At 41.9% G+C, this 23008-nt stretch overlaps 3 protein-coding genes across 3 annotated transcripts; all 3 read right to left on the bottom strand.

Moving 5' to 3' along the window:
- Positions 1–1442: 1442 nt before the first annotated feature.
- trim16 (tripartite motif containing 16) lies at positions 1443–7187 on the bottom strand. The gene is made up of 6 exons (XM_030077446.1): positions 6337–7187; positions 4007–4102; positions 3351–3584; positions 3066–3237; positions 2502–2597; positions 1443–2377 (listed from the first exon to the last, which is right to left on the bottom strand). Exons 1-6 carry the CDS (start codon positions 6988–6990, stop codon positions 1764–1766), a joined length of 1866 nt encoding a protein of 621 aa, XP_029933306.1. The 5' UTR covers positions 6991–7187; the 3' UTR covers positions 1443–1763.
- Positions 7188–7643: 456 nt separating this feature from the next.
- fads6 (fatty acid desaturase 6) lies at positions 7644–15084 on the bottom strand. The gene is made up of 6 exons (XM_030078697.1): positions 14339–15084; positions 12342–12508; positions 11416–11596; positions 10988–11175; positions 9271–9450; positions 7644–8549 (listed from the first exon to the last, which is right to left on the bottom strand). Exons 1-6 carry the CDS (start codon positions 14676–14678, stop codon positions 8400–8402), a joined length of 1206 nt encoding a protein of 401 aa, XP_029934557.1. The 5' UTR covers positions 14679–15084; the 3' UTR covers positions 7644–8399.
- A 693-nt stretch (positions 15085–15777) lies between these two features.
- On the bottom strand, positions 15778–22637 carry LOC115377408 (Usher syndrome type-1G protein homolog). Its single transcript, XM_030077106.1, has 3 exons — positions 22173–22637; positions 18184–18640; positions 15778–17976 (listed from the first exon to the last, which is right to left on the bottom strand). Exons 1-3 carry the CDS (start codon positions 22334–22336, stop codon positions 17161–17163), a joined length of 1437 nt encoding a protein of 478 aa, XP_029932966.1. The 5' UTR covers positions 22337–22637; the 3' UTR covers positions 15778–17160.
- Positions 22638–23008: the final 371 nt, after the last annotated feature.

Here is a 23008-nt window from a genome sequence, read left to right as displayed (position 1 = left end):
AAGTCAATTACAAGTTCTTTGAATTATTCTGTTTACACATGCATATCACACATTATCTGATTTGATATGCGCTAATAAGGAATATAAGGAATAAATGCCAGAACAGATATTTAAACAGTGAATTACAAGGTTACTATATATATAGTAACCTTTTAATTCACTGTTATATAGTAACATTTTCATTCAAGGTTACTATATATATAGTAACCTTTTAATTCACTGTTTAAATGTCTCTTCTGGCATTTATTCCTTATATTCCTTATTAGCGCATATCAAATCAGATAATGTGTGATATGCATGTGTAAACTGAATAATTCAAAGAACTTGTAATTGACTTTTTTCTTGTCTTTGTGTGTGTAATCAACTTGTGAATTTTTATAGTGATATCTGAAAGTAAAATTTGGACCCCCTTTCCCCTGTGTGTTAAAAACAGTGTTTTTTGGTAATATGTGGTCATAAGTAGGTGATTTTCAAAACTTTCCACCAATGGGATTCCTTGGGACTTTTTTTCCCTCACTCAGGACAAACTGAGGATACAAAATCAGTTGAGTTTGCTTCTCTTGCAATTTGTCCTAGGTTGACCCCAATTTTGGCCTAAAATTACTGGACTAAGCCCTAACCCTAACCCTACTTTATTTCAGTACCTCATACTTTATTCTAGGAGTGACTGGTGCACCATCCAAAATGAATGCCTTATTATCATTATGCAGTGTGTATGTGTTACGGTCAGCAGTATCTATTGGAAAACTCATCACATGTTTCCCAACACACTGAGTATCTTGAAGCAAATGGAGAGAAACTGCCTCTGTATCTGTGAATCTATCATGGGCGTACATTATTCTTTACACCGTGTAGAAGACATGATAGGCTTAGATTTACTAGAAGAAAAAAATCCCACCCACAAGCATTATTATTAAGATTGTAAATACAATGTAAAATATTGTGCAGGGGGACTAGGAGAACAAATATTTGCTGTAAATGAATTACATTTTGGGTTAGGTTTTACCAGAGTTGGTATATGTGGTGTTTTCGCATAAAGTAAAATATGTTCTCAAAAGTAATGTGTGACAACTAGTATTTTTGATCACATTTGTAATCAGAGATGCAAATTTCAACTTCAGAAGAAACACAGGTGACCCAGTACATTTGCATCTGATCCACTGCATTTTGCATTTTGGTTTGCAGAGTAATGCTGTCTGCTGTATTTGCATCACCGCTAAACTCTGTAAGGCAGTATTTATGGAGGCACATGATTGATATCATTGTCATAACTCCAATAACAAGATTTTAATTACATTTATTTGAATTAAGTCATTCAGTTAAGTTAATTAAAAAACTTTTGACTTAGTGTGTGTAATACACTCTTGATGGAGTTTGAGCAGTAAACAAAGGCCAGAAGATTTTGTGCAGATGAAAATACACTTTTTATTGCATAATACAATACACAGCTTAGAAATGACATCACAGTATAATAAAAAGTAACAGTAGTCCCAAAAGTACAAATATGAGGTGTACCTGAATTCTTTCAGAGGATGCATGAGAACCATTTGAAGCTACAATTTTCTCATTATTTTTTTTATTTTAAAATACATTTTTATTATTAAATAAAAAAAATTAACATAAACAAACTGTTACAAGCAATAAAGCAAAAATAGAGCAAGCCTCTGTTTGTATTTTATGCACATCCTCTCACATACAGTAATAGTGCACTTGCATTGTTTAATGCTCACTTAACTGCTCCAGGAAAATTTTACCTCTAAGTGTTACTCAGCTGCTGTGTCGGGGGGAACAGCCGTGTTTGCAGGTGAGGTGGGAGGAGAGGGGCTTTTAAGCGGTAATGGCTCCCCAGGAGGCACTAAGGCAACAATATTTTCCTTTTTGGACAGCCAGAACGCTGGGTACAGAGGCTCCAGGAACTCTGCATTGTACTTGTGGATGAGGGTCATGGTGTCACCCACACCGTGGAAAGCCAAGACGCCTCCAGTGTAGTCCACATAGACCCCGATACGTGTGAACTTTCCCACGTTTAGAGGGGTTTCCACATCACTGTGCCAAGCAGAGAAGCTGCGCCCGTCCCACTGGAGGCACCAGGAGAAATCGTTTCCCGTGATGCAGCTGTTGCTCTCGCTGCCCTTGCGGTCGATGCTCTTGTAGGTCAGACCAATGTGAGTGCCCTCCCCGCTTATATCTGCCTCAAAGTAGTGTCGCCCTAAATAGAAGCTCTCTGTTGCCAGTACCTGGCGCCAGTTCTCAAACCGCTCAGGCACATCAGAGTAAGGATGCTGCCAGGGTGTGGTATTGGTCACCTTCCTGTTTTCCTCTGTCAGCCGGAGGAACTTATGTGCCGTCTCTGCATCGAATGTTATTTGGCTGGAATCTGGAAAAGCATTTGAGAAATTAGGAAGTATGCTCTTGTACTGTGCTAATAAAAATAAAAATAAATCACACTGTAGTCAGTCAGTATGACGGCCCATAAACAGGAGATAAATACGTAAGCTTACACTTGAGGAAGTCCTCACGCGTCTCTGGATCTGGTATGGACATGTTCTGTTTCGCTGCAATAATTTCTTTGACTGTGGTTTTTATTCCCACTTTGTCTGGGGGGGAAGGAAGAAAATTTATTACATTCTTCAACAACAAAACATAAGTGAAATTATACGATGCATTTCGCTATTGTTCTTCAGTTGGCACAAAATGTACCACAGGGGAAATGTATGAGCAATTATCATGTATTAGTTCCTCCAGGTGATTCCCAGTGGCACTCGTGACACACAAATGAGGTGACTCATAAAGCACACAGATGGGTGAGCTGACGGGTGCTTTTTGCTTAGATGGCATGCCATATTTAGATGCATCCTAATCTCTCAGGTTAGCCACCACCTGGTAGCTGAGTTCCAAAACAGTGACACACAGTCTGAGGATTCCTGAGTCCTCCAGGCGAGTGTGAACACGCCCCGAGAGCCACAGGATAATCTGTACATCAGTGACTCAAAGCTGGAGGTTCTGTTTTCAACATAGCATCGTTTCCCCTTTGTATTCAGTGTAATGTCAGGTCAAGAGCTTACCGTTTTTGCATGTCTCTTTAAGTTTGTCTATGTATGAAGAGACAAGCTTGTCACATAGCTCCTGGGTGGAGTCAACAATCACACGGCTGAAGGTATTTAGACGATCCATCAGGCCGATGTAGATCCCAGGCAGGGAAATATCAGGGGTCTCTTTCTTCCACTCTGAATACTCCTGTAAAACAAACACATCCATTTGCCGCTGTCAGACACTGAGTCTCCCTGAGAACCAAAACTTTGACACTACTTGTTGAATTTTATTGTGGTTGAGTATCAGCGATGTGTTACCTGCAGGAAGTCCACATCGTTTTTGTTCTTGAAGAGCTTCTCCACCTGCGCTTGAGTCTTCTTCAGCTCCGTGCACCTCTGCTCCAGATGGACCCGGATCCCCTCGGCCTGGTTGCGAGCCTGCTTCTCCTCTCCCTCCAGGATTTCAGTCACCTCCCTCTTTGCTCTCTCCACCACGGCCTGGAGCTCGGCAAACTGGTTCTCAATCACCTCTCGCACTTCAGTCACCGAATGCTGCAGAACAGTGCTCTCTTTATTAGATTAGATCATTTTAATCATACTCATAATATGAAGAAGAAGTACGACACAGGTGAAGTGATACATATGAAAGCTGAAACAGATCAGCTCAGGTTGCTTTTGTGAAAGTAATTGCAAATACAGTCAGAATCAGAAATACTGTATTGATCTCCAAGGGGAAATCAGGTAAATGCTTCACAGCCTCAGCAGGAGTCAGCGCCACCTTGAACCACATGAAAAACATGGATTTCCTCATCCCACATCTGGGAAAACCAGTCAGGTTAGGGTGGCTCTAGGTTCTCCCAGCTAAAAATAGCTGATATCAACCAGGATTTCCTGTCTATGTCGAAAGCATTTTGACATTCTTGTGATTTTGCGGCACATTGGCTATACTTGTAATCCATTTGAGTGTATCATACCTCGATGGAGACTGTGTTGACTTGAAGTTTGTTGATGGCGTTCTCCGCTGCTGTCACTGTCTTCACCATCTCAGTCTGCTTATGCTTTAGTTCTTTCTGCAAACGTATGGAGAGGAGAGCTGAATTTAGTATGCCTCCTCACAAAACCACACCACATGATGTCATGCCCAGAGTATGTGTAAACCAAACAGCTCGCCCGTGCACAAAGTTCATTTACTCGCAAAATGTAAACATCTGTGCTGTTTCTTCAGGAAAACTCAAACCGTTGTTCCTGTTTCCTCTGTTTTGGGCCTATGCGACTTAGGTTATAACTTTTCTCGTCACAAAGTATTAACCTGAGTTTCAGGTTCAGTTTAAATTCCTTAGACAGGCCCAGGCGGCTCTGGAGTTGAAGGTGTAGAATTCTTTTCCATTTCAGCGTACACCCTCAGGGCGCCACGGCATTTCATTTGCTCTGAACAGTATTTAAAGCGAGAACAGGTCCCTTTAAAAAACCTGACTATCCATAGCCATTGATTAAATCTATCCTGCATTAGATAATCAGCTGTTTCTATTTTCTTTAAAACATCACTAATCTGGTCTCAACATGCTTTTATATGAGGAACACATCATTTTAAAGGTAAAGCGAAGCCGTTCCACCAGTCTGTGCTGAGTTACAGAGTACGCACAAATTATGTCACAGCAGGAGTAAAACTCGCTCTTGTGCTGACAAGTAACAACCGGCACTACCAGGAATAGTGCACAGCCAAGTACATCCAAGTCATTGTTTTGGCTTTGGGACAGATATCTGTCACATACTGTCACATACAGCCATGCATCTTTTATGTCCAGAGGGGATTCATGTAAGACAACCAAGGAGGAATTTCCCCCACATGTCTTGTGTCTACATAATGTTTTTTTGACTTGAGCCAACATAACCAAATCTGTAGGTGGCACTGTGAATGGATGTCTTGATTAACGATGACCTAGAGACAAAGGCTGTACCACTGCAAACCAAGCTTTGACTTCTACATGTGTGAGTTATACATTATAAGTTATGTAATAGTTTTATCTAAAGGAAGTACTGGAGGTGAACCGTTGAGGGGCCACAAGCTCTGGACAGGAAGCTACACTATGTTACGCATGTGATCATGAGGTTATTTTTTATTTTAACCTCTCGTGGTGAGAGAGAGAGTCGTGGTGGTGTCACCTATGTTTTCACTGGTATTTTCAAGCAGTATTATTAACATTGCGGGCTTGTTGAAGTCTTTGGTTTGCTGATGTAATTGAAGTGGTTTGAGGTGTTGCGATAACTCTGTTTGCAAATGACAGGTGCGAGCTAAAACCAAAGATCTCTGCTGGAATCTGTCCTGGAATGCTTGAACCAGAGGGTCATGAACTGTCAAAAAGAGAGACAAATGACTCTTTGGCTGAAGCTTGAGCTTCCTCAATGTACGTCAGATGGGCAAAATAGGTCTTAGTGTAGAGTTTCCAGAATGCACAACTGAGAAGTACACACTTTGATAATCACCTAGATCAAGCCTGACATTTATTGCCCTTTGTCTCACAAATTAAAGTCAGTTTTAGAACACTAATTAAATTTAGTTATTAGATCCATATTAGCAGCTGCGAAAGCTAAATCCAGTAATGCAATTTGAAAAGTTCATATTAACTATCTGAATCCATCTCCCTCCTCTTGGTGTTGTAGATTAACTTCTATTAAGTTCTAAGCCCATCATCAGACATTATTACTATAAATATATATATATATCTTTTCAATATATGAAGGCGCCAGTGGAGAAAATGTATTAATTATTATTTGTCACCCAGCGGCTGTCCTTTATGGAGGCCATACTATTTTTGTCAGGAGGAAAGGGAAGAATTGGCAAAGAATGATAACAGTGTGATCCTTGCTGTCATATTATTGCACCATGTTTTATATCAAGTGTCATTTTTGATGGTTTCAGTTGCGATTACATTTTATGGCTATATATAAGTATTTTTTAAACACAGACAGCTACACTGTTTTAGTCTGACAGTGTCTATCTATTTGTGAGAAACCTGTTCTGTTCACCCTGTTTGTGATGGACTCCACCTTTAGTCCTTTCAGGAAAAAATAAATAGCCGAACAAAACCCAACACTTGAGTATATTTCAGATAACAAAACCACACAGTAGATAGGCTATGGTGTAATTTGAGAATGGTGTGGCCTTGTCTGGAAATACTGCTAATGGTGGACTGAAGGGGAACATAAGATATCCTGAGTTTTGAACATTTAGTTTTGGTAAATGTTTATGAAAGGAAACAAAATAGAAAAGAATATGAAAGAGAGAATGACTTAGAAAACTTGCCTCTATTTGCCTGCGAGCCTCCACCACAGGTACGGTGTTGTGGCCTTTGTGGTCTTCAGTCACACACTCCTGACAGACACAGCAGGTGTCGGCACTGCAGAAAAGGTCCAGGGGCCACTTGTGGCTCTCGCACGTCCGCCTTTCGATGTCCCTGAGCGGCTCCACCAGCCGGTGGTTCTGAAACTTTGGGTTCTCCAGGTGAGGTCTGAGATGAGCCTCGCAGTACGACACCAGGCAGGTGAGACAGGACTTAAGGGCCCTGCAGGGGCTCTCAATACACGAATCACACACCACATCGTCGGGACCCAAAGGTTCCTCCTTTGCCTCTTCTTCTTTCTCCTCCTTTTTCTCTCCATTTTTCACCTCATCTTTCTCTCCTTCAGTCTGCGATGCGTCCTCCTTCTTGTCCTCATCAGGCTTCTTGGGATCCTCTGATTCCTCTAGATCTTCCTGAATCTTGATCTCTTCTGTTTTGGATTCCTCACTTTGCTCCTCTTTGCTCTTGATCACAGGAGGTTCAACCACTTTCCCGTTCTGTTGGAGTCCATCTGCAGGTTCAGGCTTGTCAGGGCTCTGCACACTCTCAGGACATCCTTTACTTTTATCCTCCATGCAGGAGTTGAGGTCTGTGTCTTCAGTGGCTGTATCTGCCATAGCTCCTTCTCCCACTGAAACTAACTGGCTCAGCCACTTATGCAGCCGGTCAACCTGCAGTTCCTGGATCACACTTAAGAGTCTAACAAGCCACACCTAAATGATGTGAACGTCAGCGGCTCATAGTTTCAGTCAACAAGTCAACCACCCACTCAACACATACATGCAACCAGACAGGCCAGTAGGCAAGCAGGCATACACCCCTCGCACAATTACTGCCCTCCCCTTCCCTGAAGGAAAAAAAGAAGCCACAGGGTGGAGCTCATTTCACAAATCAGAAACAGAGAGGTGTAGAATTGCATTCCCCCGCATGCTCTCTGTTTGCATTTAACTTGAAAATTAGATTATCAGTGTTACTTCTATATGAGAGTTGTTTCTACTTCACTGATGAATTCACCGACTCAGTTGCTCCTGTTTTCTGCTTGAGCATGATCAACATGATTAGGTTATCTTAATAGAATTGAGGTAATAAATGCTCTGATTGAATGTTTATTCAGCTGCTTTCCTGTGCCCTAATGAAGCATGTCTGTCATTTCAAAGTTCACCTGGAAGGTCCAGTGCAAATGCAAACACTGATTGAATGTGAAGGGCAACACTGCCAACCGAGGGTGGATACAACACTGCCACCCAGTGACTACGTCTCAAATTCTGGATAGTTTTTTAAATTTTATTTTATTTTGTATATGCTGTAATTTATTGAATCAGGCATATCACTCAAGAACAACTTTTTATAAGTACAGTCAGCATAGGACTTGGGATACTAAGACAATGTGGCAATAAAGATAGCAATAAAACAATTTGGATTAATACAGTTTCTCAGCTGGAAAAACGTGTTTGCCTTTAACAACACCTTTAAATACATCTGTATCATTACAGACTGTAACTACAGTGCAGTCAAGCATGTGCCTTTGAGATAAGGACACAGAAAAATAAATGCTTGCATTGACAACAACAAAACAACACCATCTGTCAGTAGGAAAACAGGTCAATTCAAGGACTGTGATTAATCTCCCACTGTGACATTGAATGGAGCACTCATTAAGCTCAATCAAGTCAACATTCAGTGGAGCTCTCGCCTTTGGGCTGCTGATTAAGTGATTTTATTAAGTGATATGATACAATATTCAATCATGAGGGGGTCATATTCAATTGATTTGCTTAAGTTTAAAATTACTATGTTAGAGCAAACTAAAAATGTAATCTCATCTTGCCATGTATATGCATTTTGGATTCAAAATGTATATTGATTGCTGTTGATTGACAAAACATGGATTGTGCACGTTGTGTCAGTGCCAGCAGACATGCACTTGAACGATGAAGCTTGTGCTTTGAAACAGTCGCAGTATTTGAGTGCATAGCAGCATGAGACAGAATAGTTTCTCTCCTCTTTCTACGCCAACTTCACTCCGTCACTGTACTCCCACCAGCTCTGTGATTGGTGGGGCAAATACCATCAGTTCCTGGTATTTGTGGAAGAAGAGGTGCAGACGGGAGAGATAGCTGTCCTCTTGGTATGGAAGCTTCTTTTCCTTCAGATACTTGGACACAATTGGTTTTACCTGGCGAGTTGTGGAAGGAAAGGAGATTCACAGTCAACTATGGGGACAAGTTTTGCAGACATTTCCAAAAGAAATGAACAAAACTGATTTTGTCAATTAAAATATCTGTTTAGAATTCAGGGTCAGGAGGTCAGCCCATAAAGACAACAAAGTAATTTCAGTTTGTGCCCATGTTATTATATTCAATGTGTATATTCAACATGAAGCATTAAAAAACAACAACAATTTATCATTGTCAGTAGGTGAAGTATCATTGTGGTATTTTTGCATAATAACCATAAACAAATACGAGCATAATCAAGATGATTGGTAGCCTCCGTATCACACCAGGGGTGTTGTTAAGTGTTTCTGAGAATTAAATTTCCCATAAACTCTGTTGATTGCTATTTGCAAACAAGGTGATGCGCCTTTGCCCCCTCCCCTTCCTTGGCATCACTCTGTGTTTGTTTTCTCTTTCACTTTCCTGAAGAAGATAAACAGGTTTGAAGTGTTTTTTTTTTCCTTGACCTTCCTCTCCTTACACCATCTGCCATTGTGAGAAACTCTGAAAGCTGTAGCTCGGTGTGTGCTGGAAAAACAGCGCCCTCTTCCTGTTTTGTACTATGACGAGGCAAACCTGCAGATTTCCTGCCAAATCTGACTCCATTTGCACACAATTTAAAATGCAGTGTAGAGACAGTCTTCCTGTGATGATCTCATGCAACAGGTATCATCTTCTTACCTTTAAACACATGTTATCAGACAAGAAGGGGAAGAGGTGGTGCTCCACGTGACAGTTGATGAGTGAGTGTCCAAACGTCCAGTCCAGCAGGGGATTGCGTGGCAGGTTCAGGACCCCATGGGTCATCTGGTAGATCCTCTTGGGCCGGCGTGTGGGAGAGAACATGGGAAGGCCAATGTGCTGAGGAGTACACACCGATTTTACAAGTTTGATTAAGATGCACATCAAATGCACAGCAAATTAATGTAAAGGCCGTCTTTTATCACATTATGTTTACAGTAATATTAATCAGAACTTAAATCTGATTGGTGCTGGAAATCAGGAGCTCCACATTCTGTGTATCTGGGTGTATTCTTCTTATATGTTAATATTCATTATAAAGCCATGCGACTATCTGGTTACCTCAGAAAACTAGAAATGATTAATGGTTTAGTCTGTGCACTTCACTGTCTCCTGTTATTTTATATTTTTATGGTTCCATTTCTGCCTTTTATTTAACAAACTCTTCAGGACTTGTCACAGAAATTCACATGCAGTTTTTGGTCTTGCGTTATCAGCTTGCTCAGTTAATTCAAACAGGGGAGGATCAACCAGATAGAATGCCTGTACGTAAAGAAATATTTACTCAATATGTGTGTCACAATCCCTGTCTGGCCTAGTGGTCCCTACTGTTTCCCTGTGTGTGTGTGTGTGTGTGTGTGTGTGTGTGTGTGTCTCCCTGCACACCTGCCAGTCATCTCCTTGTCACCAGTCTGCCTCATCAACCCATCATTGTTTTCCAGCCACACCACTTCATCCAGCCAGCCACCTTCTTCACATTGCCAGTCTATTTATCAATAAACCTCTGTGTTTCACCGTACCTGCTTGCCTTGGTCAGCATTTGGGTTCAGCCAGCTACAGCCTTGTGACAATGTGTTTAGCACTGATGGACCAACACCATTCCAAAAACGGCCACCACTGCTTGTATAAATGCTAAATAGGAAAACAGCTGTTTTCAGCCAAACACCCAAAGATTTTTAATCAATGTGTAGAATCCATGTTTTTGCCATAAAAGATGGAAATCAGAACAGTCTTAGTGCTATACCCTTTACTAAAGAGGCACTCTCTGCATTGCAGGCCAGACCAAACCCAAACCCACCAAGCCAAAGCTAAAGTTATCCCCAGCTACCACTGCTAAAAAATATGAGGGAAATGCTGTGTTTAGGGCAAGAAAATGAAAGACAATGGCCAACAATATCACCAGCAAGAAATAGGAAAGGATAGGGCTTTTAAACCCCACACAAGAGAACAAATGTTAGCCACAAGCCCCATGACTTGGAATCAAGAATCCCGACTTTGTAGTCCATCTTCATACACTTTGATCAGAACAATGCACAATGAACTCCAGGAGTGAGGCTCCGTCTGGGAAAATCATGCATGAATTGTTCCTTTCTGTACCTTTTAGTCCACTGACTGGTCCTCTGGAATTCCTGGTGAAATCTTTGAGAACACAATACCTCATTGAAAAGGGTTTCTCAAAAGGCCATACAAGAATGCGGCTGTAATAATTTGTCCCAAATACTCTGCATGAATTGACCCACCCCACACTTTTGAATAGTTCTGAAGCATTCTATGAAATATCAATGCATGTTCCCGTCTATTAGTGTTGTTGTGCATCTGTGTGGATTTTTGGGTCACATGCATGTGTTGTTTACAGTAGGTCTGCAAGTATGCTCACCTGAAAAATATTGACATGGATGTAAGGCAGAGAGAACATTGCCCTGCAAACAAGCATGCAGAGCAAGGTGCTGTACGGTGACTGGAACCCAGAGACGTTGATCAGCAGCCAGTACTGGGAATACAGGCCGAGTGTTACCATCAGTACAGTCCTGAAGGCCTGAGCCAAAGAATGTTCTTTGAGTTGACCTGCAAAATTGGAGAATCAGACGTCATCACGGCTATGAAAATAAATTTACACTCAACTGATAGAGATGAAGAGCCGTGGGAAATTGAACAGGATCAAGAGGTTTCACAAACAGGTTAAAGATCTCAGTTTTCTGCCAATAATCACATTTGATGTTGAAGTATTCAAGTAAGCACGAGAATCAATTAGTCAGCTCTGTCATGCTTGCACTGTCAGTCCCTTGTCTTTTTAGCACCGCTTACCTAGTGCAACAAGAGGGGTAATGATGGGTACCGCCAGGGGGGCTATGAACAGGTAGACGGTGCGGGACAGGAAGGGAATCTTCCACGTGCTGGAGTCGCCCAGCCCAATAACATTAGTGTGAGCATGATGCATCTTAATGTGGGCCTGCACTCCTGCTCGCGCTGTGAATGAGCCACATATCTAGTGAACAGACAAACAGACAGATGGACATGAATGTCTCAACAACAAACCATCACAAGAACATCCAATGAAAACTGCAGGAGGGTCAATATTGATACTGATTACCAAGAGAAGCAAACAGACAAACCCGCCTTGCCTTGGTTCATTTTCTGCCCGTGTTTGACTTGAAAAGCAAGTTTGAACAAGTCATGGGCAAAGAGCGGCCTTTGTAATGAGCAAAGATCAGTAAACAATTACATCCGGAGAGTTCAAAAGATCATTATTCTTGCACTCCTTGCATGTTTAACAACATTTCCTGTGATAAATAGATAAACATGTTCATGACCATGAGGACTGCCTCATTCATACCTTGTTGATGCTGCTGTTTTTACAGCCATGATGCAAAGGCTTGAAAACTACAGTGTCTAAGATACTAAGAAACAGATCATGTAATGTTTTTATTTTTACCACATCATTACTTATTGACAGTCCATAAGAAGGTATAATTTCCAGTCAACATATTAATGTGATTTACTACATTAACAGGTTTTATTACATTTTTTAGAAAAACGTTTCTGTTACAGTTTGACAAGCCATGTTATCTAGCAATTCATTTCAAAGTCACTGCCAGTGGCTACCCTGAGAATAAAAACCAGTGATACAACAAAACCCATGAAACTCAAAAACAAGGTCTCTCTCGAGCTTTATTTACAATATGCCCATAATGACCAAATGATGGAGAGCAGGTTCTCTCTGCAGGTCTCACCTCGATGAAGAAGACGGCCCAGAACTCCCCCCAGGCCTGGGACTCGCTGAGTGCCCCGTGGCTGGCGAGGTGGGTTCCCTTGATGGTGATGACAGCATGAGCCACGCCCATCAGCAGCATCCCCGCTGAAAACCACAGGATCTGAGAGGAGCCCAGCAGCAGAAAGGCTGGAGGACAGGGCAGAAAGATGATGGAGGTGCGTAGAAATGGGATACAGGTCAGGGTCTCATATTAGAGGCAAAACAATCAAACCTTGTAGATGCAAAATAGAGAAGCAGCCTTGACAAGATATCTCTGCCTTTATCTTGGTAACATGAGACAGAGTAGGTTCTAAATGAGTATTCAAACCCTCTGTTTATTCTAATCTTGTTATTGTTAACATTGTGTGTACATGTATGTGTATGTGTGTCTCTGTGTGCTGAACCCCATTGACCTCTTTTTTCACGGTGTTGAAACACACAATATCCTATCTCCTATCAGTGAGCACCTACCCAGCCGTCCCATTTCAGCAGTGGTGTGAGTTTCACCCACGACAGAAGGAAGATCAGGTGGAGGAGGGAAACTTTATCTCCCCTTGGGGATGAGAGCATGGCTGTGTGTCTTACATCATGTCATTGTAGGGAGTTCTTGCATGATTAAAATGCTGCAGGCTGAAATGACTTGACAGATACGATGCATTTATATTTCTACATATCTGTTTGTTTCTGATATACTTTTATTTCAGTCAAGTTTTCTAGTTTATTCTAAGTTCTCAAGAAATGATTTAAAGTAGTTGTAAGTCCTACTCATTCTTATTCAATACTTAATAGTTTTACGGCATGCACATGTCCTTAATCAAGCAGTTTAAGAATTATATCATCAGACCCATTAAATAAACATTAGCAAAGTCAGTGATGATATATCTCTTCACAAGGCATGCGCAATATTTTCGATTCTTTCTGTTTTGTAGTATGTAATTTATTATCGTGTCTTGGTGCATAACTGTACTGTTTTGTTTTGTGAACTATTGCCCAAGTCAAATTTCCCCCTGGGGACAATAAAGTATATCTTATCTTATATGACTGTGGCAGCACAGGTGGTGTGCTCTGCTGACAGATTTGAACTAGAATAACCTGACAGCACAAACACTAAGTGCAGCCACTCTGGCTGTGTTTCAGAGTGGGGCTGAGGTGTCATCTTCTCTTCCTTACAAAATAAAGTGCTAATAAATCGCAGCCTATTTCTAGGTGATAATCCACAAGGTCAGTGATAAACAATGACAGATACCTCCTTAGGTTACTGCACTTTGAATTCTCTGCGGTACTTGATAATAATTAAGCCAGAGAGCAAACATTTCTAACCCAATTCTGTAGTTATGAATGCACAGTTGTGGTAAAGGGGAAGGTAAAGCGGAATTTGACCCTTGCAATTGCGTGGAAACCTATCAGATGAAGAAGATGTAGAGGAACTTTTTTTGCTGCTGCACTACTGCTCACACGGCAAGAATGTTTGGAAAATCATGCACTAGTAATGAAGCATAACTTTGGCTTGCAGGCCCTCCTACGACTTTAAACTACAAATCAAGGCTCTGTGTTGGCTAGGTGTCCCATGGTGCTGCTAAAAGCTGTCAGGTCCAGTGCTCAAGTGACATGACTCACAGTAAGCACTAGACTTAATTGAGGCCAGTAGTTGACACCCGTGCCCCAGATAGAGGGGAAGGGTTTGGATCATCATGTTCCCAAAAAGAAGGGGTTACTGCTGTTTAACTAATTTGTCTGCTATAACAGAAACTTTGCCAGCTCATAAAATATGGTAAAGCCATAATCATAATGCTAGATTATAGCACAAATTAGACTCTGGGCCAACCTTTGACATTTCTCTTAGAAAGAAGTCTCTTCGGAACATAAGAGCTAATCTTTCCCACTAATCACCTCCTTACTAACAATGTTCAGCACTTTTCAAAGGCAGCCCTTCATGATTACAACACTGTGAAGTTTCTAAAGTGGTCAGAGTCTTACCGGGTGGCAGGCAGAGGAATGCTGCCGCCAGGATGCAGCAGTCAATGCCTCTCTTCTCCCACCAACTGCTCTCCTTCACCGTCTTCTGCACCATCCTGGTCAGCTCCATCATCAGTGATTCTTTGTCAGTCACCTCCACCTCCTTATTGCCTGTCTCTCCTTTCTGTTGGCACTCTCCTTTTATCTCTCCATTGCCACACTCTGCCTCATTCTTCTCATTTTTTGAATCCCCAGAGACTCCTTTTCTCTGGAATAACATCTTCTCATCCCAGGGTTCGGCATGCCTCGCACCTCTTTTTTCTTCCTCTGCTTCCCTCCATTCCTCCGGTACATTCTGCATGTCAGCTCTGGTAATGTTAACTGACACTAAACTCGAGTCAAAGCAACACTCGATACAAACATGCAGACTTTCCTCATGCAGCAGCCGGTGCTAGAGCTGTCTCAGTGCTCCACATTGCACAAAAAGTCCACAAGTTAGTGATAACATTGCGTAAGTCGTAATTGTCAAGAAAGCTTGTCAGATTTTTCCCCTCCTCTCTCTCTTGTCAGGTTGCTCCTGATGTAATCCTGGTTGAGTAACCAGCATAGGGATTCCTTGTCCCTCAGCACTACAGCCTACAGGACACAGGAGATTTCAGGCTGCCCTCTGACGTGATGGATCCCAGAGGGTTCCTGCAAAATACTCACATGCAGGCAACCACACACAACTGCAGCTGCTCAGCTAGAAAGTCAGTTCAATTGCTCCCACCCTCTCTCTTTCTCTCCCTCTCTGCACAGCATAGCTTCTCATACATTCTGCATGCCCCACCCTCCTCCTCCTGTCTCTTTGTCTCGACTCTCCTCCCCCCTCCACTTCCATCCCTGTAACCTTGGCAGACGTCCTGGGAAAGGAGAGGGAGAGAGGATGGCCGAGGAAATAGGGGAGAGGATTAGCAGCGGCTCTTCAGCAGCCCGTTAGCTGTTTTTTTTTTGTACTGGGCAAGGGGTCAGAGTGAAAAAGAAAGGAACATGGTGTGCAGAGTTGAGGAATGTGCTTAGATAGTTTGAGTGTGTTTATGTGTGGAGAGCAGGTGAGGATTTGTGTGTGCTGTGTGCATATATCTGGCATAAGTGACTGTGTGTAAGTGTTTCTTTTTGGAGGCAGGCCAGTGTTCTGGGCTGGATGCCATGCTGGCTGCAGTGTGCTCTTTAAAATATACTGGGAGTAATTTTTTGACTCCAAAGGAGACCAGATACAAGAGAGTGGGGAACATGAGAACGCCAGGCTGTCTGACTGCTACGCACATCCCTCCAGTGCCTCAAGCCTGTCTGATCTATTCATACCATCATCAGTCATCAGCATCAGTCATGTCTTCAGACAAGTCAGAGGGCTGCACAATGTATATGACACAATGCTAGCACACACAGACAACACCAAATCATTTTTTATTTTTATTTTACTTAATGTTAATGTTAAAAAAAAAAAGAAAAACTAATTTCCATCAACATAAAAATTGACATTCATGCACAGTCATACTTTCAAGTGCACAGGCAGGCTTTTAGTGAAACCTTATACATCCAGAGCAACCTGATAACACTGTTACCTAGCACATACTCACATAACCTCACAGTACCTCTCCGGTGTTTATACTAGTAAAACACTTTCTGTCAGTGGCTATTTTCATCAATCATAAATATCAAGTCATCTTTACATTTTGCATGTGCCATGGATAAAATAACTCATTTTCTGCTTTTTGCAATTACTAAAGTAAGAAAACTGTACAATGAAGGCATAATGAATAATTGACAATATTATCAAGAGAGCGAGCTTCATTAACTCATTCATTAATGTGTAAATCGTTGATTAATACATTAATGAATACAGTATCCAAAGATAACCAGGTGTTTCAATAACATGACCAGCATCCAGCAATCCAATCAAGCACAATGAGTCCATGTGTTTTAACATGTGGCGAAGCTTTCCAATGTAACGTTCATTACCTACTTATTGCATTTCTGTTAGATGCTGACAATCTATATTGTCTTCATTGACTGTATTGAAAATAGCAGGTGCTCTCTGTAATTTCCTTTGTTCACTTCCAGGAATTATTACCACCACGAAGTAGTCAAATAAACAATACAGCTTCATGGTGCCTTATCCAGATAAGGCCATGAATAGTGGAGAACGTCTTAACTGTATTTTTATCCTGTGAATAAAACAAGACATAATAGACTCAAGTACAGTGGTATGGTGATACAATGGTGTGACCCACTGAATGTACTAAACATCCCCCTGACAGTGAGTTGCAGCTGCTTTGGAAAACAATACATATCTCAAATTCTCTATTCTCAAACTCTAATTAATTAGTCTGGTTCTCTTCATTTGCATCTCCTCTTCTGTGATTGCAATAGATTTGATAAAGAAAACAGGAATAATGGCTTTTACCTGGATTCACCTCATCAATGTTTTTCATGAAGTGTAGAGTAATTATCCATTGTGTCAGGCTTTCAAAGAAAAATACAGTGCAGCTCCAGTGTCTTATTTTGTTATGCCTGAAAACTCCACTAGATGGCCCTATTTACCTGGTGAAAAGACAACTGTAGTTCAATTTGTACTAAATGGGAGAAGTACACATTTGGTATTCACAGTGTTACAGTTGACTAAGACCATCCACACTTCCATTCATGGTCTCACCATTCTGTCATGTATTTATGGAAATGAAAATGCCACCACCAAATTTCACCAAAGATGGTAACTAAGTGTGTGTTTATCTGGTAGTAATGGACATTTCTGTGCTTCTCTTCTTAAAATAAAAATGTGCAGAATTCCAGAAAATTGATTTTCAAAGCTCAGTGTCCTCCATGGCCTCTGGTTCATCTAGGGTGTCCACCCGTCTCTTGCAGGCATCCAGCAGCTTCTTCCTGGGGCCCAAAGGGATGTGGATGCTGGTGAGGTCCTTGTCTGAACACAGCAGTAGAGCCTCTAGGTCGATCTTCTCCTTCCTGAAGATGGTCATGAACTCACTGAGGCTCTGAGAGGCCAGGAAGGTCTCCAAGGGACTGTTCTCTGGCTCCATGTCCTCATCCAGCGCAACATCTGTCTCCTCCCAGGGCAGCTCCTGCAGGTTTCTTTCCTGCAGACTCAAGGCACTGCCAATACTGTCTTCATCCAGGCTGGGTGAGCGTTGGGGCAAACGTCCACGTAGACGCACATTAGGCGCCCGACCCACAGGTTCACTCCCCACCACACTGCCATCATCCCGAGCCCCAATACCAAACAAGCCTCCACTCATGTAGTTCCTTCTGAACACCATGGTGCCCAGTCCAGGTCGGGTGAACAGGGAGTCACGACCAGAGTCCGTGCTGATCTCTGAATAGGCAGCCTCATGGAGGCCCGGGTCACTGATGGCACGAGAAATGGTGTCGGCATCGTCGTCATGGGGGAACATGTCCCGGATGTTGAAGCGCAAACGTTCCCTTGGGTTGGTATAGGTGCCTTGTTTTAGGAACATGACATCATTGCCAAGCTGCAGCCCGGAGAGCGATCGCACACTCTTTCTCCCATCCTCGTAGATCTTGAATGAGCCATCTACCTGTTTCTTCTTCTCCAGCTTCTTCTGTATCTTGGTCCTGCCCTTGGCGGTGGAATGCAGGGTGGCCTGAGAAGAAAGTATGATTTCAGTACAGGAAATTCACAAAAACATATTAAGGCCACTCAGTTCATAAATTCACATAAATCTCAACAGTCAGTGTTTGTTAGAAATCATAGAAATCATATTATCTTACATATGGACATTATTTATACTGTGTTTAGACAATAAGCTGCATTGATAGTAGTGTGAAATAATGCCATGTGAAAGAGCAACCTGCGAGTATGGCATGTTGGAGGTGACAGTGTTGAACTGGGGCAACTTGCGGCTCAGCGTGCTGCTGCTTGTGTAGCTGCACAAGCTGACAGCGTCTGAGTTGTCAAAAGCTGCCGCCTCCTTCATGAATCTCTTCTCCATGTGCTGATGGTGCTTCTTTTGGAGCTTTGCACAGTCTTTGATCCGGCGCTCAGCTGCACGAAATGCACGGTCCTTGAGTTTGCTGACCAGCTTTGGGTTGAGGGTGATCTGCTTGGCAGCGATGGAGTCCAGGTAACGAACGCAGTCCATGTGGCCCTTGGTGGCGGCCATGTCCAGTGGTGTGTGGTAGTCGTTGTCCAGACACCACACGTTGGCACCGAAAGCCACCAGGAAGGACAGGCAGTTGTGGTGGCCATTGGCAGCTGCCAGGTGAAGCGGTGTGTTCCCCCAAATATCACACTTGTCCGGGTCACCTCTGGGAGAGACAGCAGGGGGATTAAATAAAACATACAGAACCATAATTGGAACCATATGTATTGTAAATTAACTGATTCACATGAAACATTCAAACTCTTCTATCAAACTTATATTATCTTTCGCCACATACTTTATTATCAGGACCCTCAAATCTGACACCAAACAATTCTCTCTCAAATGAGAGATCTCATTGACATTTTCTTAATTAATGCTATGTTTACCCTGTTTCATGACTCCAATGTAAAGACTTTACCTGTTTCTTTTTCAAGTCTTAACACATATGATCTCCAGTTTCTCAACATATTTTGTAGCAACCTTTAATCTTCTCAAAATCGCCATACAAACAGCAATAACATGTAGGTGGACAGCACATCAAAAGTTATGTCTCCATTATGAAACTATGGCAATATCATATCACCATTCACTGACCTGAAATTTCTTGAACTTTTTAATTCTGACTGATAGATGTACCCCATTAATAGCTTTTTTTCTGTATGGATTTAGCCTGGAAACTCACTTCCTAATCCCCTCTCCTGCAGACAGAAGCTGACACGTTTCTTGAAGATGTCCAGCAAAGGCTTAGCATTTTAGCACCATTATTATTCTGTCACCTGATAATGGCCAAAGCTCTGAATCCTCGGGTTTACTAGGAAACTGAGCCTTACCTTTGCTTATCCCCTTACACATTAGACTAAATGTAGGAAGTAAGTTGACACATCCATATGACCTACAATTATGTCATTTCATCTCCTCCACTTACAAGACAGACCCTTCAATTTCTGGACAGAGATGCATTTGTAATCAATAGCACATTATTATTTGAGTTAGATATGACATTTGTGTAGTTTAAAATACAACACAGGTACATTAGATTTCCATTTCTAGTCTGTGGCTAGGAGCAAAACAATGACAGTGGCATCAGGAGGGAACTTGGAGTGTTTTTTCCACCAAATCCAACTGGCAGTAATGTTAGCTGCTTTATCTCAATGAATGAATTAATGCATGAAGGTTAGCACCAGCTGTTTCAGTGTACTGACTTCACCACAACATAGTAGACAGTCTTCTCTCTAACATCTGTATAATGAAAATGACTGGTGAATGGTATTACATAGTGCTTTACAAATGTTTTTGTCGATATGAGCAAAATATAGTCCCCAATATTCCTACAATAAAACCTTCCCCATGTAACCATTCAGTGGAGAAATAACAACAATGTAATGTTGGACCCACACTGACATTTGGCCCTTCAGAACTGTTTCAGTGTTGTTTGTTAAAACTGTCATGTAGCATGTTTTCATTACATACAACACACAGTGCAGAGTGTAGTGGGCGGGGAGTGTGTTTGGAGGAGAAGCAACACTTCTCCGAAGTCCCTCCTCTTCCTGTCTTCCCTCCAACCACATGGCTAGGCTTTGTCTGAGGACTGATCAATAATTGAAATGCTGCAGGTTAAACATGACAGGGGTGGCTCTGCATTATTTATTCGACACACCGAGTCTTTTTTCGCAGACACCCAGAGACACTGTGACCACACACCGCAGGGTCAGCACCTTTATCGTCTTGAACCCTGATTTTAGCTTCCTGTCAGCAATGTCACACATTGACATTAAACAATAAGTTTGTCTAACATTTGATATTGTAGATTACGCAACAACAAAAATACATGGTAGGACTAAATTCATGCTTTTCATCTCTTAAGAGTGTCTGCTGAAAGGCCAATTAAGCATATCATGTTGCAAAGAAACAGCCAAGAAATACATCACTGTAGTACTGCGAAGGAAGAATCACACCTGATAATCCCAAACAGTAACTTGACTATCTTCAGTTCCACTAGCAGCTCTGAGTCAGACACAACTGTCACCCAGTCTGCCATGTGTACATGCCTGATAAATAACAAATCAGTATAGCGCCTCGGATAAAAACAAAAGCGGCCTAGGAAATAGTAAATACGGACCATATTTTTCTGTTACATTACTCAAAAAGGTGTCTTAATTTTTTCTTTAATCCACCGTTTGCCATGAACATCAATCTTGAGCACAGCTGTAGTCATCTTTGCGAGAGTCATGTCCGCTCTTTATCGTATCCTCCAGGGAGCATTTGCAGAAGATGATGCCCTATCCATCACAGTGACCTTTCCTGTGTTTACAAGCCTACTCTGCTGTTACTCTCCAGCATCAGTCTCACTATACTGCATGCCTTATAAACCCGTCACTGGGAAAATGACATACACTAGCCTTCACATTTCAGTGACTACACTAAGCTGCCACATAGAGCCTTTTAAATAGGTAGTAAATACTTTGCTGTCTCAATGACTGCTTTGTCTTGCACCTAAACCTTAAACAAAAGACACTAGCTTCTATCTGATAACATAGCTGTGCAGAATATAGACTTACTCCTAACCGTCTTTTAATTATCTCTATTTTTTTCCCCTAGAGATACTTATCACAGGCTCTCTTACATTATGGTATATAGAGTAGGCCTCACTGATTAAGGGATGTGTGTGAATGAGAGTCTTAAGCTTGTGCTGTTTAGAATGAAGCCAAAAAGCAGAGATGGTATCGGTCAGGAGCCACTTGTGAGCTTATAGCGTAGATAAAGGAGTGGTGCCCTTTTAGTAAGTGATCTGTGTAAAATAGCCTCTTGTATGGTAACTGAACCAGATTTAGAGTATTACCTGCAGGGCTGCTGTTATGTAATGGATCAGGCTTTGTCACATATGCCAGACTAAACATGAAGTTATCATTCATCTTTTTCTACTCTACTCTCTTATTCTACTCTTTCAGTCTGTGTATTTGTGTGCTGGGTATGTGGCTGTGGGCGGGGGGTACATGCACATATTTAAGTGTTGGGAGGGCTATCCTGCTGCAAGTGACCTTTCTCTTTAATTAGGCTGTTAAAATGCACAAAGTCCATCTCCTAGCAGCAGTGATTAGAGGGCAGTGGAGGCTGTAGACCAGAGAGGGAGGGTTACAGTATTCTATATTAACATAAATTGAAATTCTTTTATTTCCCGCTGAATTATAAAATTGGAGTTACCCAGAGAAAAGTTACTACTTTTGGTAACACAGGTCCCACTTGTCTTCTCTGCCTAAACACACTGCAGAAAAATACCCATCAAAACAAATCACACATCTGTTAATGTGCTTAAAATATTTCTAAAAAAAAAAAAAAAAAAAAAAAAAATACCAGTGTAGTGAGGCAATTCAATTAATTTATAATTTAAGTCCAGAGATTTTCAAATGTGCTAAATGTCAAAGTCTTCACACAAGGCAAAATAAAGCAGATCACTCCACTAGTCACTTTGTCTCAAAAGGGTTCCTGATTCGGGTTTATTTGAACTGGAGAGGTTAAATGATCACACCCTCACAGGAACATTTTCTCACTTGTTTTAATGAACATAAGTAATATTTAAAGACACAATACCGGGTTAAATAACGAGATGGGTCATTTTGCAGTTTAATGTTACAGGTGAGACTCGGTTGCATAAGTGCCACTTGGAGGCTGCAGGTGAAACTAAATTGTGAACTCACCCTCTCCCTACTATGAGCCGGAGCGCCTCCAGGTTGCCGTGGTAAGCGGCCCATAAGGTCGGTGTCATCCCATCCTCATCCGGTGCGTTCAGGTCCTTCCGTGTGGCCTCCTTCAGCACGTCCAGGTAGCCGTCCCGGGCCGCCCGGTGGTACCGGTCGTTCATTGTGCCCGCGGCTTCCGGAGCCCGGTTCACTCTCTGTCCCGTGCCATAGAGGACATGGAGGGTCTGTCGCGTCAGCTAGGCCGGGGTGTCCAGGACGCAGCGTGTCCGGACGGGCGGACGGCCTGGCGAGGCAGGCGGCAAGCAGAGTGGCTTGCCTGGTTGCCAGGGAACCAACACGAGGGCTGCTGGCTGGTGAGCCGGGGCTAGGATAAAACTGATCCGCCCACCTTTCAGTAGGGAGGGGTTTCATCCAATCCAAACCCACCTGAATAGAATAGATTATAAGAGACAGTACAGCAGAATAGAATAGAGGAGTACAGAGCGATAGAATAAAATAGAATGGAGGAGTACACTTAGGGCTGGGCGATATGGGAAAAAAAAATCACATAATAATTAGTCTTTATTGTATATACTTCTTAATTTTACTGATGCTGCTGTAACGTAGGAATATCCCAGTTTGGGATCAATAAAGTAAATCTATCTATCTATCTATCTTTCTATCTATCTATCTATCTATAATATTTTTAATATTTTTGACTGAATATCAATATTGTAACAATATTGCAGGGATGACTACCTGCCCACATACAAGATTTTTAATAATAATAACAGTCATTCATAATTTGGATTTGACCATGCAGTTAGAGACAAATATTAGGACAGCTAGAATAA

This window comes from Myripristis murdjan, chromosome 19 (assembly GCF_902150065.1).
Source record: "Myripristis murdjan chromosome 19, fMyrMur1.1, whole genome shotgun sequence".
Lineage (NCBI taxonomy): Eukaryota > Metazoa > Chordata > Actinopteri > Holocentriformes > Holocentridae > Myripristis > Myripristis murdjan.
This window is presented reverse-complemented; position numbering and strand designations above follow the sequence as displayed.